This window comes from Alternaria dauci, chromosome 6, assembly GCF_042100115.1.
Source record: "Alternaria dauci strain A2016 chromosome 6, whole genome shotgun sequence".
In the NCBI taxonomy this organism is placed as follows: domain Eukaryota; kingdom Fungi; phylum Ascomycota; class Dothideomycetes; order Pleosporales; family Pleosporaceae; genus Alternaria; species Alternaria dauci.
The window spans coordinates 1,785,703-1,813,292 of record NC_091277.1 but is presented as its reverse complement, the minus strand read 5'-3'; the positions used below and the strand labels follow the sequence as shown (position 1 = coordinate 1,813,292).

General features: G+C 53.1%; 10 protein-coding genes across 10 annotated transcripts; 5 read left to right on the top strand and 5 right to left on the bottom strand.

Moving 5' to 3' along the window:
- Nucleotides 1-1,419: 1,419 nt before the first annotated feature.
- Nucleotides 1,420-2,134, bottom strand: ACET3X_006938 (uncharacterized protein; the record flags this gene model as incomplete). Its single annotated transcript, XM_069453123.1, has 4 exons — nucleotides 1,420-1,476; nucleotides 1,534-1,749; nucleotides 1,800-1,972; nucleotides 2,023-2,134. The coding sequence occupies 4 exons, from the start codon at nucleotides 2,132-2,134 to the stop codon at nucleotides 1,420-1,422; spliced, it is 558 nt and encodes a 185-aa protein (XP_069305706.1).
- Nucleotides 2,135-2,357: 223 nt separating this feature from the next.
- ACET3X_006937 (uncharacterized protein) lies at nucleotides 2,358-6,075 on the top strand. The gene is made up of 3 exons (XM_069453122.1): nucleotides 2,358-3,045; nucleotides 3,260-5,268; nucleotides 5,321-6,075. Exons 1-3 carry the CDS (start codon nucleotides 2,922-2,924, stop codon nucleotides 5,825-5,827), a joined length of 2,640 nt encoding a protein of 879 aa, XP_069305705.1. The 5' UTR covers nucleotides 2,358-2,921; the 3' UTR covers nucleotides 5,828-6,075.
- A 750-nt stretch (nucleotides 6,076-6,825) lies between these two features.
- Nucleotides 6,826-10,029, top strand: ACET3X_006936 (uncharacterized protein; the record flags this gene model as incomplete). Its single annotated transcript, XM_069453120.1, has 6 exons — nucleotides 6,826-7,030; nucleotides 7,084-7,313; nucleotides 7,371-7,679; nucleotides 7,734-9,137; nucleotides 9,190-9,747; nucleotides 9,799-10,029. 6 exons carry the CDS (start codon nucleotides 6,826-6,828, stop codon nucleotides 10,027-10,029), a joined length of 2,937 nt encoding a protein of 978 aa, XP_069305704.1.
- A 620-nt stretch (nucleotides 10,030-10,649) lies between these two features.
- On the top strand, nucleotides 10,650-12,092 carry ACET3X_006935 (uncharacterized protein; the record flags this gene model as incomplete). Its single annotated transcript, XM_069453119.1, has 3 exons — nucleotides 10,650-11,023; nucleotides 11,094-11,865; nucleotides 11,925-12,092. The coding sequence occupies 3 exons, from the start codon at nucleotides 10,650-10,652 to the stop codon at nucleotides 12,090-12,092; spliced, it is 1,314 nt and encodes a 437-aa protein (XP_069305703.1).
- Nucleotides 12,093-13,299: 1,207 nt separating this feature from the next.
- Nucleotides 13,300-14,004, top strand: ACET3X_006934 (uncharacterized protein; the record flags this gene model as incomplete). Its single annotated transcript, XM_069453118.1, has 1 exon — nucleotides 13,300-14,004. One exon carries the CDS (start codon nucleotides 13,300-13,302, stop codon nucleotides 14,002-14,004), a length of 705 nt encoding a protein of 234 aa, XP_069305702.1.
- A 502-nt stretch (nucleotides 14,005-14,506) lies between these two features.
- Nucleotides 14,507-17,099, bottom strand: ACET3X_006933 (uncharacterized protein; the record flags this gene model as incomplete). Its single annotated transcript, XM_069453117.1, has 3 exons — nucleotides 14,507-16,014; nucleotides 16,062-16,763; nucleotides 16,814-17,099. The coding sequence occupies 3 exons, from the start codon at nucleotides 17,097-17,099 to the stop codon at nucleotides 14,507-14,509; spliced, it is 2,496 nt and encodes an 831-aa protein (XP_069305701.1).
- A 2,170-nt stretch (nucleotides 17,100-19,269) lies between these two features.
- Nucleotides 19,270-21,777, bottom strand: ACET3X_006932 (uncharacterized protein; the record flags this gene model as incomplete). Its single annotated transcript, XM_069453116.1, has 1 exon — nucleotides 19,270-21,777. The coding sequence occupies one exon, from the start codon at nucleotides 21,775-21,777 to the stop codon at nucleotides 19,270-19,272; it is 2,508 nt and encodes an 835-aa protein (XP_069305700.1).
- Nucleotides 21,778-22,050: 273 nt separating this feature from the next.
- ACET3X_006931 (uncharacterized protein) lies at nucleotides 22,051-22,703 on the top strand (the record flags this gene model as incomplete). Its single annotated transcript, XM_069453115.1, has 2 exons — nucleotides 22,051-22,093; nucleotides 22,147-22,703. The coding sequence occupies 2 exons, from the start codon at nucleotides 22,051-22,053 to the stop codon at nucleotides 22,701-22,703; spliced, it is 600 nt and encodes a 199-aa protein (XP_069305699.1).
- Nucleotides 22,704-22,851: 148 nt separating this feature from the next.
- On the bottom strand, nucleotides 22,852-25,576 carry ACET3X_006930 (uncharacterized protein; the record flags this gene model as incomplete). Its single annotated transcript, XM_069453114.1, has 6 exons — nucleotides 22,852-23,407; nucleotides 23,464-24,246; nucleotides 24,293-24,408; nucleotides 24,458-24,736; nucleotides 24,786-25,489; nucleotides 25,546-25,576. 6 exons carry the CDS (start codon nucleotides 25,574-25,576, stop codon nucleotides 22,852-22,854), a joined length of 2,469 nt encoding a protein of 822 aa, XP_069305698.1.
- A 377-nt stretch (nucleotides 25,577-25,953) lies between these two features.
- Nucleotides 25,954-27,235, bottom strand: ACET3X_006929 (uncharacterized protein; the record flags this gene model as incomplete). The annotated part of the gene is made up of 4 exons (XM_069453113.1): nucleotides 25,954-26,636; nucleotides 26,686-26,938; nucleotides 26,988-27,012; nucleotides 27,066-27,235. The coding sequence occupies 4 exons, from the start codon at nucleotides 27,233-27,235 to the stop codon at nucleotides 25,954-25,956; spliced, it is 1,131 nt and encodes a 376-aa protein (XP_069305697.1).
- Nucleotides 27,236-27,590: the final 355 nt, after the last annotated feature.

Genomic DNA, 27,590 nt, shown 5'->3' with positions numbered 1-27,590 from the left:
CAGTCGGCTGCCCTGGCTGAGTTTGCTCCATAGTGCCACAAGAATTGGAGTTGTACAATTACAAAGTTGAAGCGGTCCGAATTGAGACCGATTGTGTGCAGGAGGTCTAAGAAGAACCTAAATGGGTAACGTAAATTGAGCGATGATGGTAAGATCTTGGAAGGTGCTGAAGTAGATGGGGTGACAGTGAAAGTTGGTGCACAGGCTGTTGTGTTCTTGTGCTTCGGAAAGGAGAAGAGAATCGGTGGCTTCGGTGAGTGTGTCGACCCGTATACATGACATCTCAGATCCACTGCATCGCCTGGCAAGGCTCCAACCACCAGTTCAAGACCCATTGTAGCACTTGCAGCCCACTATGGATACTTTGATATCCGGAATGCGCCTCACGCGTTCGAGTTCCCTTGTCGCCATTTCTGATACCACCTTTTTCGTCGTAGGCCAATCCAGCACCCCACTATGACAACCGGCCCACTCAACAGTAAGCCGGCGGAGTCCACGAAGCCGACCTAAGGTTTGCAGAGTAGAGGCCAAGTCACTGCCAAGCTTAACAACGGGACAATTGGTGTCCAAGCTATGTTGATGATGTATATCCGATTTCCCAAGATGAATGTGTATCTTCGTGATAGCGCTTACCTGCGCGTCGGTAAGGCGATAGTAGACAGCGAGGTGGATATCCCAGTGTTCTCCGCTGAACTCATTGAGAGAAAACGGCAAGAACATAGTCTCCGAATGTATCTGTCGACAGGTCGCGAGTAGTGTAAGACGACGTCTAGGAAGGTGGAAGTACGTGGGGCAATGGAGTTTCCGCTTCCTGGAACGACATCTATGCGATCGATTGCAGCTCTTCGCATCACAGACCCGGATTTGCAATCCACCAAGAACGTACTCATATATACGCTTTCGGACGGAGGCGGGCAGTTGGAAGAAGGGCGAGGCCCCTTTGTTACTGGCACTGAGTGAGTGTGATCTGGGAAGCAGTCTGTTTGACGGACAGTACCTACACTGTATTGTTTGATATTGTTTCGCATGTGTGTTCGGCGCGCTTCTCCGTACCGGTTCTTGTGATTAGCAGCCGCTGCGTCCGTCTTAAAAGATGCTCCATTGTATTGGAGGAGAAGAAGATTATTCAAAAGCAACGACAAGAGATCGTTTTGATGAATAGAGGAAATGTGGGGTGGGCGTGATTATTGGAGAACAACAGAGGTGCTGGAGGGTCCGTGCCAGATACCGCGAAGATAATCATGCTCTGTTAGCGTTGAGATGAAACAATGCGGTCTCGGCAAATTATAAAATACATTTTATAATGATACAGTGATATTTCCGCGTGCTTATCTCCCCTCAGGAGACATCGGTCTTGCTATGTATTCAAGCAGACTTGAGATGCACTCATTTTGGCATCGACTCGCTGCAACATTCTCTCTACTCTTTTTTGGTGATGGCTCTGAAGTCCCAATTGTTGAGGTAGCCTGACCCGGCCTATCCGTAACGTCAGCTTCCGACGGCTCATACATGTCACAGGGGGACGGTACTTACGCAGAGATACGTCGCAAAGCTGACCCAACCCATGTATGGGGCGAGCAGCCATCCGCAAGTAGGATCAACCTGTCCCCAGATGCTGATAAGGTAGGCAAGAGTTCCACCGAGAGCGAGGATGTCAACTGTAGCGGCTATGGGTTTACCAAGGCCAAAGTAGAGAGGAGTCCACATCAGGTTCAAGGCAAGCTGGACAGTGTAGAGAGTCGCTCCGTGCTAGGCTACTTTAGCTTGAGCAGTACCAGGAAGTCAGGGAACCATCATACCTTGGCCAAAGCGACAGTGCTGGGGTTAGCGGAATTGGCGCCAATGGTGTATGCGCGGTAGGCTGTGTAGCCCATGGTGGCATAGAGGGCTGTCCATACTGGTCCGAAGACGTAGCCGGGTGGGTGCAGCGGGGGCTGCTTCAGCGTCCGGTATGCCGTCTGAGACACGCTTGCTGCATGGATGTTATATTTCCCATACAGACACAGGAACATGTCGGCTTACGACTGATGGCAAATCCTGTGGCTGTTCCACACAGAACTGGTAGTAGGATGGCTACTGCAGGGTTCTCAAAAGCGAAGTTGGGGAGCGTTAGGGAGGGGATGTAGCTCGTCATGGCGGCGGCGATGGACAATGAGGCTTGTACGCAGCTGTCAGGTCAGGTAGTCTGTGGAATATATCTTGTACCTTTGGACTCCATCACCGGTTTTTCGGCACTCCAATCAAGCGTGGGACCTAGGCAGTTCACGGGCGCACGCGTCGACCCACTTTCCGAGCAGCCGGCACTAGCCCCGTCTCAGCCGTGCCAGCCCTCCGCGATCAACCTCACCCTTCTTTCTGCCATCTCCATCTCCACAGGCATCTTTCTGCCCGGGCGTCACTTTAGCACATCGTGAGTGCACCTTCTCGTCATTTTGCTGCCCATTGTTCGTAATACCCCTTCTTCCTCTTGTACAGCTATCTCCATAGCTCCGCCAGCGTTGTCCCCGTGGCCCTGCGCCCAGCCTCCCTCCCGCTGCCTCTCTGACCTTCTCTCCTTGCGCTGCTGCTTGGGTGCGATCAATCGCGTCGAGCGTGTCGGCTCCTTGTCACTTCTTACCTACCTCTTCCTCCTCGTTGCTCGTCACGTTCCTTCTCCGTCATCTTGTCCCTTACTTGTCCTCTCTCTGACCGAGCCATCATGGCAAACAGCTACCCGCTCCGATTGCCTCCCGAGCATCCACTATCACTCAGCGCATACTCCCGGCAAGATTGCGCGCCACAACGAGGCAAGACCACGCGTGTTGTGCCGAGGCTTGCCTTCTCACACTGCTTCCGAACCACCTGAACACGACTACCCGTCTCCATCGCGCGATACACGCTTGTAACTTCGAGGTCCTTTCAGAGACTTTTGGTCCGCGACGATGGACTCATACACGTATGTTCATGCAGCACAACAAGACGCGCAAAGCGAGACGCTGACGGCTTGCAGTGCTACGCGTGAAGACTCTAGGCCGCCTGCCGATTCGTACAGACGCCGTTCACCAGGTAAGCTACTCTTCTCCTTTGAACCGGAGGCGCTTCTTCTCTTCACCGTGACGCGAAACAACACCGCGTGTTTGCTTCTGGCCTGCGTTGCCAAGCACTATGCTGTCCAACCTGTGGACAAGCTTGGTTGCTACGCTTCCTGGGCTGTAGCTTCAAACCTCGACCTTGATCGAGATCGTGAGATGACTGAGCTAAGCTAACATGCGTGATAAAGGCTCCGGAGACCGCAGGGCAGGCAGGCGACGATCGCGCTCACCCCAGAACATCGACCGATACCAGCCTGATCGCGCGCGCGATTACGATGGACCGCGACGAGACGGCAACCGACGACGCTCTTCACCTCCACCTGTGCAAGCAGGCATCGACCGATACGTGCCTGGCCAGGACAACTTTGCGCCGACCTTCACTACCAACCCTGTTCCAAATCCCATGCACCTCGAATACCAGGTCGGATTCAACTACTTTGCAGAGTGGTGGCGTGTCGAGCAGCTCATGAAGGAGGAGAAGGAGCGCGCGAAGAACGGTGGACGCAAGCCTGGTCTCAAAGGAGAGCGCGAAGCCCGAGAGGAACGTGGCAAAGAGCGCGAGCAGATTCAGGCCGCATATGACGAGTACAAGGAGAAGCTGCAGGTGCAGATGGCGAAGACGTTTGTGGAAAAGCACAAGAACGAGGAGTGGTTCAAGGAGCGTTATGATCCAGACTACGATCTGGCTTTCAAGGAGAAGCTTCGTCAATATCGCCATGGCATCTACGAGGAGTGGGAGCGACAGATAGATGAGGGTTACTTTGACGAATTCACGTTGGAAGGCATCTACAAGAATGACTCGAACGGTGCCGGCGGCATCGTTGAGAAAGAAGAGGGCGAAACAGCAGCTGCCAACGAGGTCTTGGGCGTTGGTGATCTGTTGCCTTGCAAAGGTGGCGAGATCCGTGACGAGACTGCATTCCAGCCTACGCTACTCATCAAAACGATCGCGCCTACCGTCAACCGCGAGAAGGTCGAAGAGTTCTGCAAGGAACACCTGGGAGAAGGCCCTGGCGGCTTCAAGTGGCTGAGTATGAGTGACCCCAACCCACTTAAGAAGTGCCACCGCATTGGTTGGGTCATCCTCAACCCAAGCGATGAGCAGCCAATGGTCATCGACAACCGTGGTGACGGGCGTGACGACGAGGCCGAAGACGGTGCTGTCGAGGACAAACCTGAAGTTACTCAGGGCCCCCAGACCACCGCCCACAAGGCTCTCGAAGCTCTCAACGGAAAAACAGTCATTGATGAGCAACGGGGCAATTTCACCTGCCACGTTGGTATCCATGAGCCGCCTGCCGCACCGCGCAAAAAGGCATTATGGGACCTCTTCTCTGCGCCTGAGAGGATTGAGCGTGATCTTGAGCTTGCGGAACGACTCGTTCGGAAGCTCGACTCTGATCTCAAGGCGCAGCACGAAGAAGACTTTGCTAATGTCGATGGTGTCAGTAAAATTGAACAGCGGGTTGAAGCTCTGGGGTCGAAAGGCTGGCTGCAGCCTCCAGCAAATGCTCCGGTTCCTGCCCAGAAAGCGCGTGATCCTGAGGACTTGGAAGAGGGTGAGGATGAGACCATGGAAGACGACGAAGGCGCCTTCGATGACGAAGTGGATGACGAGGAGTTGCTGGCCAAGAAGAAGAAGCTCGATCTTCTCATCGAGTACTTGCGACGAGTCTATAACTTCTGTTTCTTCTGTGTTTTTGAGAGTGACTCAGTCCACGAGTTGATTCGCAAGTGCGCAGGAGGTCATCTTCGTCGACCACGCGCAAGCCTTACGACTGCTGCCAAGGCGACAGCGAGAGCCACAGCTACCGGCGATCTATTTCCATACAGGAAGCAAGAGTCTTCTGGTGATGCTGAAAATGGCGAGGCTGGGAGTCCAATGCAAGAGCGGAAGCCTATGCGCCTGAGCACAAAGAACCAACAACAACTCCAACGCGCTTTCAACTGGGTCAAGACTTATGAAGAGAAGCTGCTGCAGCTGCTTGAGCCAGAGAATGTTGATATTCGCAAGCTCGGCGGCAAACCTCTGGAGGAGGCTATCGAGGACGAACTCTCCCGCTATGTCAAACAAGAGGACGAATCAAAGTGGCGCTGCAAGGTCCCGGAGTGCACAAAGCTGTTCAAGGGCCAGCATTTCTGGCAAAAGCACGTTGAGAAGCGTCATCCTGAGTGGCTCGAGAAATTGCGCAAGGATGTAAGTATCGATGTGAAACATTGGAACCATCTTGTTTACTAACTTGATACAGCTACAACTGGTTAACAGCTACGTTGTCGACCCTGCTCATATTGCTCCATCGCGTAGTGATGCCAATAGTAATGGTCACTTCCCAATGGGCAATCATGTCCAGGCCACTGGAACACCGCGGGGGTTCAACCTGGCCAACATGAACATGGCAATGGCAAACAATGGCATGCAGAACGGGGTGCACCTAGGCGCCATGTTCAATCCTGCTATGGGCGGTACCTGGGACCCCAATGCCACCCACGACGACCGCGCCGGCCCCATGCGACGGGGCGGCCACCGCTTCAACAGCCGCACTGGACCTTATGATCGCCAACCTCGTGATGGCCGTCCTCGCCCCGCTGTCAACGGTGGCCGACTGACCCCTCCACCTCGTGGTAGCCGTCAGGGTCCTCAGCGATACGGCGAGGGCGGACCCGGCCCTGTGCAATCTGTGCAAGGTCGGTCCATTAAGAGCTATGAAGATCTGGATGCGGTCGGTGGTGGTGGCAGCGGCGAGCTCAACTACTGAGTCTCAGGCTTGCAAAGCATGGGTGGCTGTATTGTAAGATGTTCAGTGGATTGGCGTTAGGGTGGATAACTTTGTCTCTCTTGTTGCCGAAGTGCCACAGAATACCTCGGCAGCAATCTGGGGAATGGAGTAAGTCGGCGTCCCGGGATGAATCTTGCCATTGACTGGCATTAAGAGACATTTACCCACAGGACTGTATCGTGTACAACTAGGCAGATATAGAACATATCCAAATTGCAACTTCAAACAACGGTATCGAGCATGTTCTTCCAATGTGAGATTGTAATCGGGCGGTGAATCGGTCATCTTGGCCCGTGGCCAGAACGTGGTGGACGTCGGGTTTCCGTGCTAGGCATTAGTGACACTGCGCCAAGTGGGAGTCTGCCTGTAAGCGATGCATGATGCTGCGATGCGATCTTGGTGGGCTGAAGCGAGCCGAAGCGGTCTGGCTCAAGTTTGTGTCCGAATCTTACGCGCCGTCCCGCGGAGAGGTGGTTTTTCTGTGCAACTCGATTGTCTCGTATGCGTTGACGGCATACGGCGCGCGTATTAGCGAAACGAGAGAGGGGGATAAAGCGTGAATACGGCCAAGAGACGCGATGCCGTGTTCCTTCCTGTATTCGGCCTCGTGGGCCTCTGCGTCATGGGCCAAGGGCATCGGGTTGCGTCACTCAGCCACAATCCTCTACGCGCCCGACTCTGCTTCAGTGCCGACAAGCATTGAGTCGCTCCACTTTGAGCAGAGGAACGGGCGGTGCAGCCCCATCGTATCTCTTGTCCTTGCTGTCGTGCCCGCATCTCCGCAGCGCACCAGCCTCAGGCGCAGCCACAGGTAGAAGGAGGTGTTATTCCGGCGTCATACAACACGCGTCGACGCTCATCTGCAGGGTCCCTAAAGGCTGTTTTTTTTCGCTCTTCCTTCTAATTCTACACCCCGTCTTCCTTCTTTCGGCTCGCGGCTCTCTAGCCCGTGTTTTTGCGTTACTATTAATTCAAGTATGCCCGCCAACCTCGACGCCCCGCCTGCCATCCAGCTCAACGGTGCTACCGAGCCCACCACGATGAATCCCCAGCCCTCAGTACAGAACTTTGGCGAGCCGGTGCGGCCTGCGCAGCCCACGCGCAACGATACGACCTTCTCCAAGTTCTCCACCGTGTCGGTGCCTCCAGAAGGGTCCATACTGACGGGCAAACAAGAGCATTGTAAGCAATACATCATCTTCCCCGCGCCCATGGCCATACTGACGGATGCGCAGACCTCAAGCGCGAGCTCATTTCCCAGCAAACAAAGTACGAAATCGCCGAACTCTCCTCTCCCACAGCACTGCGGCGCTTTGGCGCGCCCTTTCGCTCAGATGCCGGCGAAGTTGCGCCGGAAGACTCAGAACTGCCCCTCCTCCGCTACATATTCGTAAACCATGTTCGAAACTTCCCCTTTCTGGACAAGGCCAAGGAGAAGGAGTTCTGGCAGGACAAGCTCCAAGTCGTACGTTGTATGAGGTCATACTGGGTAGAGATGCAACTGACCAGGGTCCTGTTCTAGTTCCTCGAGTCCTTTGCGAGCAAAGACATCTCGTCCTCGGAAGACCGGCTGGAAGAGACCAAGAGAAGAAAGTTGGCGCTCAAAGCCGAGAAATTGGTCGAGCTGATGATGGTATCTGGTATCCCTACCGCATCAGGTTACGAAGAGAGGATACGCTTCGCCGAAATGGAAATCGTAGATCGACAAGCGGACGAGAAGGGACTTACCATGAACACGCCGAGCGGCCACTCTATCAACGGTTGGGACGTCAACGTCTCAGGTGTTAGGACAACATCGGTGAAGAGGCACCTTCGGTACCACACACACGCGGCAAGTGGAGAGATGCAAGTCAGAAATTGACAGAATCTAACTTTCCATTTGCAGGAGTACCTCATACGGGTAAAGCACGACGGAGACAAGGACTTCTACATCGGCCGCCGATACGCAGACTTTGTCCAATTACACAAGCGCATACGTCTCGAACTTCCCGGCAAAGTACTCGCCCCGTTACCTCGAAAGAATGCAAAAGATGGACTTCTACAGTCGAGTATCGATGACGATGATGTTAGCTCCATCTCGTCGGGGTCTACTCAAGGGCCACCTCCTCCCGAGCCTGAGAGTAGTGGCGGCGGTGGTCTGCGCAGCTATATCTTTGGCAGTGGACACAAGAAAAACGCCTCACAAACATCACTGGGAAGACGCTCGCCAAGGGCTTCGGCAGACTATTCGACGTACAAAGCCCCGCGAAAACTATACAGGGAAGAGCAACGCGTTTCTCTTCGTGCCTTCCTGCGGTCGTTTCTACACAATGAGCGCATTGCCCAGTCGAATGCTATGGCCGAATTTCTGACACGCGATCCTATAGAGGTCAACGAGGAGGAGATGGAAGACATTCAGAGGCGAGAAGAGATGGACAAGAAGCGCCTAGAAGAGCAAAGGCAGTTCTACGAAGTCGCGCGAAAGCGAGCAGCGGAGCTTGACATCCACATGGAGAAGTTCAGGAGAGAGATTGTAGAAGCCAATGGACTTTCCCATTTGTTCCAAGAGATCAGGGTCAAGAACACCATCGCAGAGCTCAAACCAGAGTACCAAAAGTTTGCAGAGTGGTTACGCATAGAAGTGGCTGCTACCATCTACCATTTGTTCCTAGCGGAAGACAACTCTCCCGAGCTTTTTGCTCAAGCGAAGCGCATACACTCCCTCGTTCCATACGGCGTCCTCAAGAACGTCATCAGGATAGCCAATCCTGCAGCAGTCATGAGCGGAGTCCTGGATCTATTCCTCGCACAGCCGTTCGGTGCCCGATCCCTGCTTCAACGTATCTTCGGTATGGCTATCAACGATGGTGTCAACTCTGTACAGAAAACAATCGACACACTCGGTTCTACCAAGATCAAGGACGATGTGCTTTGCGACAAGATCAAAGCATACGTACAAGCAGACGAGGGCGTCAAGGAAGCGATACGACAGGAAGCCGCACGCGATAATGTTGATGTGGTGGTGACTATACTACGCTCCGAATATTTCCAACCGGAGCTGTCTTCGCAACAGGTGGAGAAGGTTTTCAATGCCTACGTTGCATGGAACAACGCGGTCGAGAATGTGAGATCGCGCCGCCTCAGCAGAACAGCTAGCAGCCGCAGCAATGTCAGTACAGCAACTAACGCGACCGGCCAGGTCGAAAAGGAGATGCGATCAGGGGCTGAGCTCTTCGCGCACCTGAAACAATACTTGAAGCTCTGTCTCAGACAGAGAGACAAGCTGATGATGTTACAAATCATCGAAGAGGTAAGCCAAAGAGGAGAATAATGTTTGGAACAAGTGACTGACACATGTCCAGCCGACGACTCTCCAGCTCTTCCGAGATCTATTCACCATCTTCTACGAACCGCTTGTCCGTGTCTACAAATCCGCAAACGTATATAACAGCATTACGGATTTTGCCCTGTTCGCCGACGACACCATTAGGACAATTGAAGCTTGCCAACGGCAAGAAGTATCTGCAGACCCCAACCAAACCGTGCAAGCTTTTATTGATCTGTGCGCTCGGCACGAGGGTAACTTTTACAAGTTCGTTCACGAGGTGCACAAACACGACAATGGTCTTTTTGACCAGCTCATGGGCTGGCTAGAGGGCATCTTGGATTTCCTACGCCATGGGCCTGGAAGTGGTGGTAAGCTCGACATGAATGCACTCTTCCAGGGTGGCATAGACTCAAACTTGATCGACAAGAACAAGGCGATTCGCGAGATCAATAGTCTGATCAAGTGGCAAATGGCGCGGAAGAAGTGGCATTCAGACAAGACTAGACAGAAGATGGCGAGTGGTGGTGATGATCCCGATCCGCTCATGGGCGGTATCGCTGGCTTCAAATCGAGCGACTTTGGACTCAACGCGGTACGTCTCTCGCTCCGACAACATTTTGGTCGTATACTAATGTCAATATAGATGGATCTTCAGGACCTTGAACTCGATGACGATGGTAGCGACTCAACCGACTCAGAGGACATGGATGATACAGATGTAGCAGATCCAATCGAAGCCGAGCGCAAGAGCCGAGCGCGCGCTGCTGAGAAGCTCAGGAGAAAGGCTGGCGAACCAAAGAAGCCGCCGATCGTGGAGCTGTACAAGCTCAGCGAGGGTTTCAATAGCATGCTCAGGAGCGTTCTGGCTTCATAGGCTATTTATATGCTGCTCAAGTTGCATAACGCCGATCAGGTCACTGTTGGATAGCGTGATGATAGAGCACTCTGGTCTTCGCTCCCAAGACCTAATGGAATTACGTCGAACCTCCATGTAGTTTTTTTTTTTTTTGGAAACATGCTTCCATGTGTACTGATCAGGTCCTGGAGTTGGCGGCACAATACACCCACGTGTTGAGAATGCGCACCTACCAGAAGCGCGCTAGCGCGGCGCAGCGCTCGGAGCTAGTTCTCAGTCGCATAGCATAGCTGTCCTTTAGTTTCAGCCGAAGCATTGCCGCGTCCACGCGTTGAACTTGCTCACCATTCCTCTTCTTCGTATAATGAAACTGCGGCTTTGGCACAGATTGTGCTAACACTCATTCATTCACTTTCTTCGTCACTCAGAGGCAACGCCGATTGTGTTTGCAGTCCGAGTTAACTTGGTCCCACGTTCCAGGCACGAGCACCTACCATATCCCGAACGACTTTCGGTTGCGACCCCCCGCTGTCTTACCTCGAAACGCCCTTTCTATCGCGGAGCTCGCTGGCAGAACATACAACCCATCGTAGCAATACCCCACAAACTCAATTGGCCGACAGCGGCAGCCCGCCGACATGCCCGCCAAATCGCGATTCACGAGGCTCGATGCCTTTACCAAGACGGTTGAAGATGCGCGCGTGCGCACAACGTCTGGTGGAATTGTCACCATAGTCAGCTTGTTGGTTATCCTTTGGTTAACGTGGGGCGAGTGGGCCGATTACAGGAGAGTAACGGTACGGCCAGAATTGGTGGTTGATAAGGGCAGAGGCGAACGCATGGAAATTGCCTTGAACGTAACGTTCCCAAGAGTGCCGTGCGAATTGCTTACACTCGATGTCATGGATGTCTCGGGGGAGTTGCAGATGGGCGTCACGCACGGTATCAACAAGGTTCGCCTGAGTCCTGAGAAGGAGGGTAGCAAAGTTATCGATATCAAGGCTCTGGACCTGTAAGTGTATAGAGCAGTTTGGGTAGACGAGAATATTCCAGAAGCAACAGAGGGCTAACAGTAATCCCAGGCACGCTGACGAAGCATCACATCTGGCCCCCGACTACTGCGGCCAATGTTACGGCGCCCCTTCCCCCACCAACGCAGTCAAGCCTGGCTGCTGCAACACCTGCGACGAAGTCCGCGATGCCTATGCCTCGATCTCATGGTCCTTCGGCCGTGGAGAAGGAGTCGAGCAATGCGAGCGAGAACACTACGCCGAACATCTCGACCAACAACGCCAGGAAGGATGTCGTCTCGAGGGCAGTATCCGTGTCAACAAGGTCGTCGGAAACTTCCACATTGCTCCCGGAAAGTCCTTCTCCAACGGTAACCTGCACGTCCACGATCTCGAGAACTACTTCAAGGATGAGTACGCACACACCTTTACCCACCGGGTTCACCAGCTTCGTTTTGGCCCTCAGCTCAGCGATGCGGTTGTACAAGACATGCAGAGGAAACACCAAGGCTCAGCCGCTGGTGGGTGGTCGAACCACCACATCAATCCTCTTGACAATACCGAGCAGCACACCGACGAAAAGGCATACAACTACATGTACTTCATCAAGGTTGTGTCAACCGCTTACCTGCCGCTTGGTTGGGAGAAGGAGACCAGTCGTCCCGGTAAACAAGATGAGCTGCTCGGCGCCACGATTGATGCTTCATACAAGGGCAGTATTGAGACACATCAATACTCTGTTACCAGCCATCACAGGAGTCTGCAGGGTGGTACTGATGAGAAGGAGGGCCACAAGGAGAGAATCCATGCCAGGGGAGGTATCCCCGGTGTTTTCTTCTCTTATGTGAGTTTTGAAGTTCCTTTCCCTTAACCCTTGAATCTGGTCACTAACATTCGTAACAGGACATTTCACCCATGAAAGTCATAAACCGCGAAGTCCGCGAGAAGACCTTTTCTGGCTTCCTCGTTGGCCTCTGCGCCGTAATTGGCGGTACTCTCACTGTCGCTGCAGCCATAGACCGCGCGCTATACGAGGGTGTGAATAGGATCAAAAAGATCCACTCACAATAGATGGCTATCTTTCCCTCAAGGTCATTTCGTGGGCCGTCTCATTGTTGCATTTACGCGAGTTCGTGTCCGGAGTTTTTGGCGTCGCAGGTTATCTCTGGAAAGACTTGACCCATTTCTACATGTCTGGTAGAGTGACGTGGGCGGCGTGAGCAATGGAGAGCTGGAAATAGATGGGAATTTTCCTTGAACAAGACTTGTATTATCTAGGTCGGATATCTGACAAGAAACACATATTTACGCCAACATCGCCCTCAATCATCCTATGCATAATTCGTCTTGCCTTCCATCATGTGACTCCTGCTATTAATTTCTCGCTGATGGTACCCGTATACCTTTGCACTAAATCGTGGCCCCTCTAATCGCTTAAGCCATTGTGGTCACAAGTAGGCGAGGGCTTGTCCCATTCGTGTTTTTATTCGTGGGTGGAGCTTGCGCTGAAATACTCTAGTGGCCGTTCGTATCAAATCATTCTTTTGCACTTGAACCAATGATTGAAATGCTTATCATATAATAACGATATAGATGAGAAGGGCTACATAATCGGCTTTTGGGAGCCTCTCCAGAAGGCACCAAATCATGAAAGGACCAGTGTCTTCAGGCTGTCATCACAGTGGTTGCCTAGTTGCCTGGCTGCTTTGCCGTCAAATCACGATACGAACACCAGTTCAAGGCTAATGTTATATGGATCTAGATTCAAGAAATTGCGGATCAGGCACAGCTGATTTGCGCAAAACAATAGGTTTAGGTAAAGACATGATGACCGTAAACCACGGTTACGATCAACGGAAGCTTGGATGGGCAGACCAATGGTAATTGTCAAGAAGCGAGAAAACGTGGCTTGGCGATGCACGGACCTTTGACCTTTATAGACGACGATCTCATCTCTCCATCTTGCTTACTTGCACTTCTACAACAGCACGACCAACGTACTACGATAAAAATGAACGATCAACCAAGAGGCGGACGAGGACGTGGTCGGGGTCGAGGACGCGGAAACTGGAGCGTTTCTTTCACACCGCAAAACCACGACGACGATCAGATGATGCTTGATGGTGACTCCTCGCGTGGACGAGGCAGGGGAAGGGGACGAGGAAGAGGAGCATTCAGAGGCGGCCAAAATAACTTCCATCATGACAACCGCTCTCGAGAGCCGTTGGTCGACAAAGATGTGCTCGCAAAGCTGAAATCAAATCCCTCCTACGCGCTTATGGAAAGCTTTCTCGGACGACGCTACGATGGAGCCAGCAAGTTACTCAACCTCTCGACTATTGCTAGCGATCAAGAAATTCTCCAATCCGGCATGTTTGCCTCGGAAGGTGCACAGAAGAAGTTCTTCCCTGCCCTCATGATCGTTTGCGATGCCATTCTTGAGACACAAGAGGCAAAAGAGCAAGCAATCCACAGCGTCACACTCTCCGGCAACAACCTTCAAAACACACACGCCGTTTACCAACTCTGCAACCACTTCCGCCACATCCAAAATCTTGACATCAGCAACAACGCTTTTGCGGTGCTGGATGCACTAAAGCCTTGGAAAGGCCGTTTCAGGAACGTCGAACACCTCATCATCGACCCGTTCCCAACACCCAACTGGGAAGATGAAATCATCTCTTGGTTTCCCAAACTCAAAATCTTAAACGGCAATCAGGTTCGTCCTGACGCAGCGGCGGCAAACAATAGTGCAGCAAACGCACAGCAAATACCAGCATCCACCACACCAACTCCTATACCCACACCCATCGACCCGGAGCAGCAGAGGAAAGAAGAGATGATCCTCTATGTTCAGCGCGAAACCAACCTAAAGCGCGACTACGCCATTCAATGTCTGGAAGCGGGCCAGTGGAATATCGAGCAAGCAGGCATTCTTTTCGCACAAAGTCGAGACTCTTTGCCAGCTGAAGCGTACAATTAGAAGTTTGCGGCATTAGGCAAACAGCAATGGGATTTCGGGGAGCAGGGACAAGAACTTTTGTACGACAGAGAGCAGGATTTTTCCTTTATTGTATGAGCGAGGCAAGAAATGACTCAGGGGCGGAGCATAGGACGGCGTTGTTGATTTTGTATATGGAGGAGCATGACGCGGTACCTATACCCACGCCGCAGAAGCACGAGTATCGTCTAGATAGGATAACAATGTCAAAATCCATGGCCTACCAAGTCTTCTCACACCTACAATGGCAATGAGCTTGAAATTGACCACTTACCATGCGACAGCCTCTTAGGCGGCCAACAGTAAGATTGGCTTTGCGCACCAGCATCAACAAGCATGCAAACGGAAGAGCTAGTTTTGGAACATGAAAAACATGCTCCAGGCCTTCAGCCGAGCGCGAATAAATATCATCTCTATGTACTGACAATATATGTATATACTGAAAGAAAGCCGCATTACAACTACCGAAAGACGTCAAAACTATCTAGTGACTCTTTCTCTGCGCATTAGCCAACGCGCTGTTCAGCGCGGCCGTTACGTCAACATGGAACAGCGGCCTGTTCAGCCCTTGAACAACCGCTATCCGGCCCCTTTGCCTAGCATTACCAGCCTCTACATGTCCGTACGCCTTGCTGTGCTCCAACTGCTTGGTTATGCTACCGGTCTCCGAGCTGTCACCCGATTCTGGGTGTGCTGCCTCGATATCGCGACTTCGTACTTGCGATAGTGCGCGTTGAGCGAGGAGATTCTCGCGTGCTTCCGCTTGCGCGGCAGCAGAGTCCGAGCCGCCGATCTCGGCGACACTGAAAATCGGTTTCCAGCGGTGCGCTATGCCGCTGTCAGGCGTCTCGGGAGTATAGTAACCGAAGCCCGCTGCAGCAAGAGAACGCTTGGTCCAGCGGTTGTTGATGTTGCAGAAATGCCAATCAACTGTGTCGGGAGCCGCATACTTGTCGAGCTGGTTCCTTACGTCAATCAGGTTCTGAATTGAAGTAAGATCGACGTTGTTGACAGATGAGAAATCGAGGATGATGGCTTTCAGCGTAGGCCGATCGTCTTGTATCTGAGCCTCCTTGGCACGAGGGCCAGGGTCGTTCCATGGGCGGTCGCCGGGTCTGTTGTACGTGGCTTGGTTTGTACGGCGCGTCTTCGCGAAAATGATGTCGGTGAGTTGGTCGAGGTAGTGGTTTGCGTTTGGATAATTAAAGCCTTCGCTAAATCGGTAGATGAAGATGCCTGGATAAGGGTCCTCCAGCTGAATACTTGGATTGGATCCATCCTTGTGGTCAATAGGCAAAAAGACTTCACGAATGGAGAGCTCTCCCTCTGCTGGCTTCTGTTTGAAACCGGGCGATGGCATCTTGTCTTCATCGTGCGGGTCCAGAAGATGGTCACCAACGACGGAGTGAATCTTGGCTCTGCCCATGAAACGGCCCTTGGCTTTGAACAGACGGAAAGCGAACATGCCTGCCGATACAGACACTGTGACGTAGATACCATTCTCGATGCTGGAGAAGACTGTAACGATGACTCCGATGAAGAAAATGATGACCTCGAGCGGTGAGATCCTCCAGAATTGGTACACGGTGTTTGGTGGTGTGATCAAGTCGAGCACTGCGTGAATGATGACTGCTGATAGCGCGGCATTGGGAATGTACCAAAACATAGCGGGAAGTGCGTAGATGGCGAGAAGTACTACGACAGCCGTAATGACACCTGCGAAAGGCGTGCGGACTCCAGCCTTGGACTTGATGGCAGTGCGAGAGAAAGAACCAGTTGCGGGGTATGCTCCCAAGAAGGGTCCCAAGCAGTTGGACACGCCGATGGCTACAAGCTCCTGCGAAGGATTGATAACGTAGTTGTTCACTCGTCCGAAGGACTTGGCAATGGAGATGTGCTCGATGAGGAGGACGATGACGGTGGACGGCAGTTCGGTGGCGAACGACTTGATTATAGGAATTGTGACCTTGGGTACGCGAGCGTGTTGGAATCCTACATTTGTAAGCAATGGGGTTGATTAAGATTGAGAAGCGCCTTACCTCGCGGAACGGTTCCAAGGGTAGTAATTATTGGCTTTGTGCCGTTGGCTTTGTGCTCTCGGTTGGCAAGGTAACTGAACAGAATGTACAGAAGGATGACAAACACCGTTCGCAGAGTGTTGATGAAGAAGAACAGTTTCGCACGGGTAGGGAAGCGCTTCGCGAGCTGGCCACATGTGAAACGGATCGCATAGAGGAGAAAGAGGCAAGTCAAGCCGAATGATGCGTTGAGGTTAGTTCGTCCAAGATACTTGAGCGAGTTGATCACCACCTTGTATGTGGGATCCCTAGTCGAGAAACCTGTGATGCCCATCATGGTTGGAAACTGCCCAGCAGCGATACTGAGCGCGGAACCGGTCATGAATGCTGAGATTGCAGGCAACGAGATGAGATCCACAACCCAGCCCATACGGACGAGACCCAAGAAGAGAACGATTGATCCAGCAATGATGGCCAAGGCGGACGCGATCATGTCTCGTGAGATATCTTGGCCGGCTAATTTCTCTTCAGCTGACAGCACAACACCGCCGGTGACTGTAGATAGAACTGCGACGGGCCCGATGGTGATGTCTTTGGAGGTAGCGAAGAACCAGTAGATGAGTACGCCCATGAATGAAGAGTATAATCCGAATTCGACAGGAAGCTCAGCAAGCTTTGCGTAGGCCATGCCTTGGGGAACGACGACAGCACCCACAGTGATACCTGGCGACAGTCAGTAGCCATACAAATAGCCAAACTAGAGCTTGATGTACCAGCAACAAGGTCACCTATTAACCATTGTACGTTGTAGCGGCCTATCCAATGAAGGAACGGAAACAAGCTGTAGCAATACTCTCTCAACTGGGGCCCACTGGGGAGAGTGTCTTGAATCCATTCTTTCGCAGTAGGTTCGTCCTCGACGTATGTGTCTGCGGAGTCGATAGTGAAAACGCTTTCGCCTCGTGTTACGCGCTCTGAGCCAGTTTCGTTCCGGTAGTGCAAGTCGATGCCCAAGACCTTTGCTAGGCCGTGGCCGACTTTACTGGCTGTAGAAGCCATCGATGGGGCAGTGGTTCTTCAACGCGTTCGAACAAAGATGCACTGGTTCAGCACTTGGAATACCACGTGCTTGAAATCCAGTACCAAGTGTGACAAGACCGAACAAGCTTCAGAAGCAAGGATAAGAGTTGCCAGGCGTTTGAAACTTTATTTATGATGACCAACGGGTTGGGAGGCGTGCACAAGCAATTGATGGCTTGAAGCGAGCTGCACGCGGTCTCTCTAGAGCGAACGGCAGTGGTGCGATGCTGGTCGGGGCTGCAGGATCGGCCCTGTAAGCTTCGAAGTCGGATAATTTGGGAAGCTTGAGTGTGCTGGATGTGGGAAGGACCGAAGCCTTCAAGACGCCTCCGAATTGCTCGACCTGGTGGAAAATTGCGTGATCGCTACCGTTATTGGATCGTTTTGGAGGGATTCGATATAGGCTACCGGTCGACGCGCAGTCGGGGAGATGTCGAGGCAATAAGGCCAATGCTATGGTAGAGAGTTTGAGGTAGGTAAGAAGTATTTCCAAGCAACGCCCGGGCGGAGGGTTCTGACAAGTGACATAATGCAGCCCTGATGTGCCGATCAGATTTAACAGACTTCAAGTGACTGTGACGCTTTTCGCCGCGTTACCGGCTTCAACCTAATGACAGATAAATCGGACTTGCAAGGGTATGCGGGTGCGGCGACAGGGATGGGGGCACGAAGGATGAGATGGTTTGCCCTAGCACCCAATGAAAAAGGTTTAGTCTTGAATTGCGTGCTCAGGAGCAAAGATGTCGACTTCGGTGTGCAAGCACGCCAAGTGAGCTTGGTTGACGGTTGAGCTCTAGCATAATTGGCATAAACGAATTTCTTCTAGAGCATTCGTGATGGCAACCTTATCTGACGTTCTGCTGTTTGCAATTCTGTGAGTATGGCATCCAGCCCGACGCCTACCTACCTACAGTACGTGCGGTAATCATTTTGCACGCTCGAAACGACGTGCTCTCTGATCAAAAGAGGCGGCATCTTCTAAATTCCAAAGCTCTCTGTTGAGCGCATTCGTGGTGTCGGAAAAGTCGGTTCTGACGTCATGCTCTGTGAAAGGCCGGCCGTGCGGAGCGGATACGTTGAGACGGCACTTTGACTTGACAGGAACATGTATCCAATTCGGGACAGTTGTCTTTGAAGACCACGAAGCGCTCATGGTGGACCCGCTGCTAGATACGTCGCACAGGAGGAGTTTGTGGGTTCAATTAAGGTTCTTGCAGGATGGCAGCCGCGCATGGGGAAGACTGGTCTTGACTAAGCGAGTAGACGCAATTCAACGTGGGGTTCTCGTCCTTTTAGGAAAGGCAACTACAACAAGTGCATACCGCCATTGCCAATTCTATACGCCAGCTAAACACCATTGAATGAGTTTTCACGATGCTTCAGGTCTGGTTTCAAGAGTGGGCGGTTAGCTCTGCCGCTCTGGTTGATGCTCAATCCTTCTGTTGAGACGGATCGGTTGCTTCCCAGAGAAGTGCAGCAATTACATTAAGCTAGTCTCGCGTGTTCGGCATCATCGCTCCCCGACTTCCCCTCTTGGCTGACCCTCAGTCCTACGTACTCGCACCCACACGGTCGCCCACTTTGAAAGACTTGTACAACGCGGTAACTCCACCTAGAGGATCCAGTGCTGAGTCGGGTCGGATCATTTCGTCCGTCTGATCTCGGCCAACGTTACAATGTTGCAATACCCGTAGACGTGCCCGCTTAGGACCCGCTCCTGTATGGATCTACTATGTGCAATGTCTATCACAAAGCGAAATAGGAACACGCCATTCCTATGATGGTGGTTTTCTAGAAATGTGCACTGCTCTTAGTTGAACTACAAAATCTTTAGTGCCAATGTGCACATTCAGCTCTGTAAAGAGCTCTTTATGAGTTGCGACTAACGACATGTTTTGTCACAATCGAGTTACTGGGGGCATATGACCATCACGGCACCAATCTCAAAGTATTTTGTCGAGTGCTCACAGAAACTGATGCCAAACAAAAAAAAATTGTAGTCGACTAATAGACGTCAACCTTACAAAGTGGCAGCAAAGTGACTGATGCATCAATGTTGCTGTTCTCGTTACGAAACAATCGATTCAACAACGCCAGGACCAATGCACGACACCCAGCAGTATCCACTCGCTCAAGACCACAGGCATATCTAACCCCTCTTCCTAGCCTTCTTCGCCCGATCATAAGCATTCTTCTCCCTGCCCTCTTCGCCCTGAATCTCCGCCACAAGTCTCCTGTACTTGGTCTCGTAAGCCTTGTCCTTCTCCTTCTTCTCCTTGAGCGTCTCTCTCGCAATGAAGTTGGCATCCTTGCGCAACTCCCTGAGCGCGCCTTTCCTCTCGCGCTTGTACTCCTTCTGCAGCTTCTTGGCCTCTGAGCGCTCCTTATCGGGGTCATAGTGGCGGTTGGGGTCGAAGGACTCTTCGAATTTGGGAATACTGGATTTGATGGGCAAGGGGCGGTGGTGGTGTAGGAGAAGAGGTCGCCGTTTGGAGCGTGCGAGAGATATGCGGGCGTGGAGGTTTTGGTAGGTGGACGTCTGGTTTGCGGATTTGAGGGGCGCAAGTAGTGGGGTGAAGATCTCGATGAAGGCGGAGGAGGCATTCCAGAGCTCGGCGGCAGTGATGACGTTCTTGCTGTGTGCCGCCAGGAGAGCGGGCGTGGCGTGCTCTGATTTGAGGGAAAGTCCGGTGTAGCGTATAAACTCAGGAATGTATCGCTTCGACAGTCTTTGGTATTGCAGACATAGCGCACCAATGAAAGCACCTGTCGCAACGTCCTTAGTAGAAGCAGGCGAGGTAAGTCCCATCCAGCGAGCCATGAGGGTGATGGCGGGAGTGACGACCTGGTGGAAGTGATCGGAAGTGGGGAAGATGGATCCGATGGCGGAAAGCAGAGCCAGATCACCTGGTGTTGGGTCATTCGAAACCTGAAGCTGCTTCAAGTGTTCTCGGAATTTGGTAGCAATCTGAACCGGGTACGACCGCGACATAGAATGGATATGACGGATAATCGCTTCAATGACAGCCAATGACGCAGCTGGCGTCTGATTCGACAGGTAGGAGACGTGATCGATGAGCGCACAAGCAAAGTCGGCAAGCTTGTTCTTGTTGTCCGAGTGCAGCCCAGCATGATAGAGCGCACGTATTCTCTGGATGACAGTGGACATATCGTTGGGAGCAACACCCTCAAAGACACTCAGTAACTCCTCGTGAGACCGCGGGCATTTGTAAGTAAACGCCAACTTGGACGAAGGCTCAACGCCGAGAGTAAGGACGCCGTTGACAGCCTTGGGTTGCTCTTTCCGCTCCGGCATGACGTGCTTCAAGAAATCTGCGTCGTCGTCGTCCATGGCCATTGTGTCGTCAATTGCCGAGCCAGCGTCGGACCCATCGTCGGACATGTCAGCCTCCGAGTCAGTAGCCACGAGGTCGTCGTCCATGATGAAGTCGTCCTCGTCTTCAACGCCGTCAGGTCTCAGTTGGCCTGGTACTTTTAGTCCAAACTCGGCGGCGTCGTCTGGCAGGCTATCATCATCTTCGTCTTCGTCTTGCTCCTCGACACCATTCTTGCGCGGCTCTTCGTCATCGCTGACGGGCTCTCCGCGCATTCTCTTCATGCGCTTCTGCTCGAGTTCCTTCAAGCGATTAGCCTCTTCTCTCGCCTTCTCTTCTTCCGTCTTTGTTCGTTCTGTCGGCTTCGCTCGCGAATCTTGCATCAGCTGGCGCACACGTGTATCGTATTCTCTGTCCTTGTCTTGCTGTGTGGTTCCAGCTAGAAGGGCAGCGCGGTCGGCATTCATGCCAAATTCGTTGACCTGGGGGTCCTTGGGCTTCTCGGGCTCGGGCTTCTTGTTGATGTGACCTCGCAGAGCAGCCAAGACGTCATTGAGATCCTTGTCAAGCTCGTCTCGTAGTTCATCGTCGTCCTCTTTCTGTGCCTGACGCTCGTATTTGTGCTGCTTGGACTTGGCCACGACCTCCTTCATGACCTCTGCCTTGCTTTTCTTCCGCTCTGGTTGATCCGCAGCCGCGTCGCCGTCGACGTCGCCATCTTCATCGTCTCTCCGCCTCTTCTTCTTCAGGAAGCCATCTTCGCCGTCGCTGGACCCAGCAATACTTGCCGCGTCATAGTCTTCCTCGCCAATCTCATCGTCAAAACGCAGAGACTGTCCGCCGTGGGTGAGCTCGACCTCGTCGGCATCGTCCTCAAGGTCAAACACGTTGCCACCCCTCTTGCGCTGTTGTTCCCGCTCAAAGCGTGCCATCTCACGGTCCTCCAAACTCATTGTCGGGTCGTCTTCACCTATCCGCCTGTCCAAGATGCCTCCGACCTTGTTCTTGCGATGCATCTCTGGAAGCAGCGACTTCCTACGTGCCTCTTCGCCCGCGCTCTTGGTAACACCGGGTCTACCGAGGATCTTCTTGGGAGCATTTTCGGCCTGCGCAGAGACATACTCATGCTTGTGAGGGCGCGCAAGGTGCTTGAACTCGAAGGGATTGAAGGACTCGCGAATTGCGGCGAGCGCAGACGCTTTTCGTTCGTGGTGGTCGGCGTTCTTGGATTGCGACTTCTTCTGCTTCTTCGACTTTTGCGGGCCCGTGATGCCCTGTTCGCGGAGCGAGGCCTTGAGCCGCTTCAGCTGCGAGGGCGGCATGTCTGCGGGTATGTGGGAGGCCCGGGGACCTGTGAGTAGGGTGTTCGGCGCTGAGAGAGCTCGTGGGCGACACGAGATGGTCGGCTTGAAATTATTTCCCAGCCCAAGATTTCGGCATGGATGGCCCCTGTCTAGCGTCACATCCCTGCAGCCCACTCCCCACTTCCACACGCGACGGCCGTCATCGCGCAAGTGCATTCGCGCTCGCAGCATACGTCTCCAGGCCTCGTCGCCATATGCTGCCGTGGACACCATGACCAAGTACGCCTCGCCATGGCATCCAGCATCCCCGACCACTGGCTCTGGCTCGGCCTCGGTACACACGCCTCTCACCATCAGCCAGGCAAACCCCGCTAACCCGTCTCCCAGGCGTCTTCACATTCATAGCCGTCCAGCAAGTCTCTCACGGCCTCCACACCATCCGCACCCTCACCGAGATCCGAAACCCACAGAACATCCCGCAACAGCGTCGTGCCGTCCCCTCCGGCCGGCCCACCCACCAGGAAGATGCGATCAAGACAAGTTCTCTCCTGACACTGGCGACAAGCCACAACAATGACATCCGCGCCTCCGCTACAAAGATCTTGTGTGCGCGGTTCTACGCTTCAAAGTCCGCCAAAGACCTGCTTATCAAGGACCTGTACTGCGCAGATGGTGAGGTGTTGCATCGCGCGCAGCTGGCGTTCAATCTACTCGGCGATATGGGTGTCTGGAGAGACGACTCTCTGTTGCCAAGCCATGGATTGAGGTGGGATGTCGTCCAGCCTAGCATGGCCGGTGGCTCTCAGGACGAGGTGAGGAGAAGACGGCGAGAGGCCATGGTGATAAGCGACGGCGAGGGCTTGATTGGACGCGGTGATGTTTACATGAGGGGCCCGGAGAGGGAGGAAGACCAAAGCGATGACGGCTTGTTCGTTTCGTCCTGAGCATGCGGATTTGGGGACAAGACGTCGAGTATGGATTATGATACCCCCGGTTGTGTTAGACCTTATAAGCGCTTGGTGTACATCTACTGCTGCTTCCCGTCTTCCGCCAAACTGCAATAGCGAGAATATATACATCTCTCAACTTCGTCTATCGACTGTCCTCACTGCGTCCAAATCCTCTGAATCCTCCAACATCCCTCCTGAAGAACTTGCCAATGTTCTTCAAATTACTCTCGAGGTTGGCCCCTCCATCCGCACCTCCAGCCTGCTGCTGACCCGGCGCAGGACTACCGAATCGATCAACGCCATCCCTCGCGGCATTGACGAGCATGTTGCCCAGGCCCGCTGCGTCAAACCTGCCTCCACCAAGACTCGGTGTTCCCACCGTGCCCATGACACTTCCTGCCGTACTCCCAACGCTACCTGCAGCCTGGATCTGCAGTGGCGTAAGGAACGGCGAGTTCTGTACGAGGTTTTCGTGGTTGGGCGATGCACGGAAGGCAGAGAAGAGGTCGAGAAGTTGAGTTTGCTCAGCCTTGCGGATGCCCTTGAGATCGAGAATCTTACGGAAGTTTGTGTCGGATTTGTCGGCAATGTGGATAAGGTAGGCTTGCACGAGGGCTTCTGGCGGCGAAGGACGAACTTGCAACGTTTTGAGAAGAGGATCGATCTTGGACATGGACTGATTCACGCGTTTGATGAAGCTGTGGAATAGTCAATAGTGCGCCGGGAGAATTCGGAGGAGACCTGAATCACATACCTTGCCGGCGGTGCTGTACTAGGCTCATCGTTGAGCGTAGGGAGCTCCGTGAAACCTTTCTTCAGCACGTAGGAATCTAGCAGCATCTGCTCCGCACCCACTTCGGAAATTGGCTTGCACTGCATTATGTTTGCAATGTAGGTGGAAGCCATAAGATCGACAAGGTTGTCGCTGAATGCTCGCGCATACTGCTGCTTGTGGAGATACTTCAGGATCTCCCCAGATCTTTCCTTGACGTTACGCAGCAGTTCTGCCACATAACTACTTTGGTCACCCACACTCTCGAGCTTGGCCCAAGGCGTGTTTCGCATCTCCCTCCAGCTAGGCTCGCACGCCATCTCGACTTTTCGAACAAGCATTCGGACCGTGGCACTAGCGATGCCCATGAAGGCGTCGGCCTGACTCTGCAAATCAACCTTTTCTTTCAAGTCTTCATCTATACGGCCTCTAATCTTCTCCTCCAGTTGGTTGCAGGTCATGTAGCAATAGTCTGCAGTGTTCAGAATGAGGACAGCATCCTCGACGGAGGGTCCCTGTGCTCCTGCTTTCTCGCTAAGAAAATAGTAGAGCACCTGTTGACCGTACTGATCCAGGTACTTAGCAAAGGTCATGGAGAGCTCCTGTAACCTCGTTCCAGTCGAAAGTTTTGCGCACTGCGCCAATGTCAAACGATAGAATTGGAACAGCTCTGTTGATGAGGGTATCACAGCTTGAGGAGAGAAATCCTCTTCCGGATTCCGCAGGGGTTGCTGCCGGTACTTTGGTATGAGATTGGCGAGTTGCCTACGAAGTCAGCCTTACGATTACCAGGTAAGTGTATGTAACATACTTATCTTGAGATTCGACCCAGAGGCTCATGTAAGGTTCAAAGGCCTCGGAGATGGCCTGGCTAAAGCCATGAGACCGGTCGTCCTTGGAGGCTACTGTATCTAATGAAGAGCGAGACTGCACAGAGTAAGCATGTGATTCGGTATGATAGCCAGCCTTCGCAAACCTCATTAGCGAACCGCTTTTCCAAACTGTGTTCAAAGTCAAGTGTCTCCTGCAAGCATGAGAGAAGCAGTTCGACGTCCAGGCTCTGTCCATCGCCTCGCCGTACGGACTTTTGTAATATGGACTTGAAATCCTCGCGTGTTCCTTCACAAAACGAGTTGGCCAGCATCTCGTTCACCCGCCAATAGGCTGGGAAGATGGAGGCATGTTCGACGTCGTATGTCTTCATCATCCGGTTGAACCAGCTGTATCTTCGTCCAATATTGTCTAGTGATCCAGCCTGGTACCATTAGCGTGCTATCGCCATGAGCGAACGATGGGTGGCTCACTTCATCGTTGCCCCGAAAGACCTGGCGGTACTCGCGCAGCTGTGTGTTGCAGTACCAGTTGATGAGCCGGATGCGAGCATGTTCTCCAAGCGCATCGATAACCAGGCAGGCTTCTGCGAGCATGGCTTTTCGTGAGGCCGTTTCTCCCTTGGCAAACGTCACCTCAAAGTCCTCGCAGACCTGCTCGAGCAACTCGCCCTGCACGTCGGCCACATTGCGACTCAAGGTTGCAATCTGGTCTATGGAGCGATAGCTCTTGAAGTGTGCCACAAGCTGTATCACGGCCTGCAGTAGCTGTGCGCATTCCCTGTACTGCCGCGACTTGCTGAGACTCCGTAGTTGTTCGTAGGCCGTCGTCAACATCTGGAGTCGCTTCAATGCCGTCATGGAAAGCGTCAGGTTCTTCTTGGTGCTATCCAAGCGCTTGATGTCTGCAGTCATCTCGGTGATGGTCTGTTCCGTCTGCATGGCCCGCTCCTGGACGCTCTCAATCTTCTTGAAGAGGTCAGCCAGCTCGGCCTTTGCAGCCTGTATACGCCGGATGCTGTCGGCATCTGAGCTCGACTGCGAGGCGACAACGCCGGCAATGTCTTCGTCGAGGTCATCCTGATAGTTGCGAAGGGCGTCGGAGGTGGCAGCAACCGAGGAGAGGGCGGCGGGATGGGAGAAGAGGGCGTTCAGATGATGGATGGGATCGTAGTCAGCTGCATTGAGCGTCAGCGCCGGATCCATGCCTGTGATTGATCTTGGAACGGCGTACTAGATTCCAGCGAGGTGGAAGGTGCCGACATGTGGTTTGGCGGGAGTCCGCATCAATCGCACGCACCCGCGGTACACGGCCTGCAATCCTGGCAGCGGCGAGCAGGGCACGTTCAGAGTACGAGACGAGGAGAAAGAGACGTCGTGTGTTATTTGGGCAGCAGTACGTGCGACGTGGTATTATCGGCAATTCTGCCATCTTCCTCATGCTTCACAAGCCCGTGTCCCACACACCCAAGGCCTCAATCAAGGGTCCGAGGGCCCGAGCTCGTCACGCTAGAGCAGCTTTTGCGTAGGGGCGCATCACCATCGAACATACACGGAAGCACGAACAGTAGCATCCAGACACAACACGACTCGCCAATACGTTTGCGATGCTACATAGTCCTACGTTGCAGCCACGTACCCTCTACTGCGGGAACAGACCTAGGAAGCCGTTATACACCAGACTGCGATCTTTTTGGGTGAGCGAGCTTGCGTCGCCTGTACCGGTCCAATAGAAGAGTCCACCTAGTCCGTTTTGACGCACGTAGTTGGCCTTCATCCTGACAGTTTGCGGGGTGTCGTACGTGACTAGCCCTCCGTCACCCCCAATGCAGTAGGCTGCGCCCAGCTGCTCGTCTACGTGCTCTTCCGCACCCGGACGGGGCAAGTCTCGGTACTCAAAGGTGCCCTCCTCTCCTGCTTGCCCGGAGAACGAGTGACCTATACCACGGGTCCCGGTGAAACTTCGGCCGTATGCTGGCACACCCATGACAATCTTGTGTCTTGGGACGCCTTGTTGCATCATGTACGAGATAGCTGAGTGGCAGGATATTGCGGCTTCAGGGCTGTGTGGAATGTGTGGGGTGAACAGCTGAGCTTGGTGACCACACTTCTTCACCCAAGGCCCGCTGTAGTCGTAAGCCATGAGGTTGATCATGTCCAGATAATGCGAGGCGTGCGCCAGGTTGATATGCTGAAGGGCCCATTCGCCTGCTGGAAGTGCTGACGAGAGGGTGTATTGGGGCGCAGGCAAGTACTGACGGAGTGTGGCCAGCAGAGCAATGTAATCCCGGCCTTGGCTGGCATCTGAAGGGTGCTCCCAGTCGACTGTTGCCTGTTCAGTAAAGGCACTGCCACTCTGAATTGGTATACTGACTGTCGATGCCATCGATACCGAATTGTTGTACTAGTGCCAACGACGACTGAGCAAAACGCTCACGGCAGGCAGGGTCTCTAGCAACACCCGCAAAAGGCTCGCTGCCTTTCCCTCCGCCGCCAACAGATAGCACAACCCGTAGTCGGGTGTACTTTCGCTTCAATAGGGCGAAAGAGTTAAGACATCCTTTTGTTGCAGGAATGTCGTCAGTGCCGGGTACATCGATCTGCGCATCCGCCCATTCATCGCTAAGCTGTGGAGCAAGTCAGTCAGGGAAGCATCGATGCACCTGATGGACCTACATATACAGTTCCATCGTCTTTCACCCTGTTACCATGTTAGCCCATATATTCAATAACTCCATTCAGTGACTAGCGTACCAGGCAAAGGCGTAGAAGACATGCGAAATGACATCGTAGTTCAGCGATACAGGTGGCTGATCGCGATAGATGCGCCAGTTAGGATAGTAGACTCCGTTCCAATACATGGCTTGCAGCGGTGTGGAAAAGGTGGTGTCGTGACCAGGCGGGTTGAAGTAGTGTCGGCTCATTTTCGGTCGTCGTCAGCTATGGCTTAGCTGTGGCTAGCTTCCTGCACGTCAGAACACCCTGCAGGTAAGGGTCGGCAGCCGAGTCGTAAAGGATGAAGGCTGAACGGATATCGGAAGCTCTTTGTCGTGTTAGGTTTCAAGGTATAGCCTTGGTAATGAGAATCAGGATAGGCGTGCATGTAAACACAATAGCAGGAACTATGTGTGTCAACTGTCTCTGCGACTTGGAAGATGGTTGAGGAAAGAAAACGAATGAATGACTTTATGTTGTTGAAGGTAATTCCGGAACACCTATTGTTCATATGTAATTACAGATGCAAGACAATCAATAGCGGCGCCAGAAGCCATCGGTGAT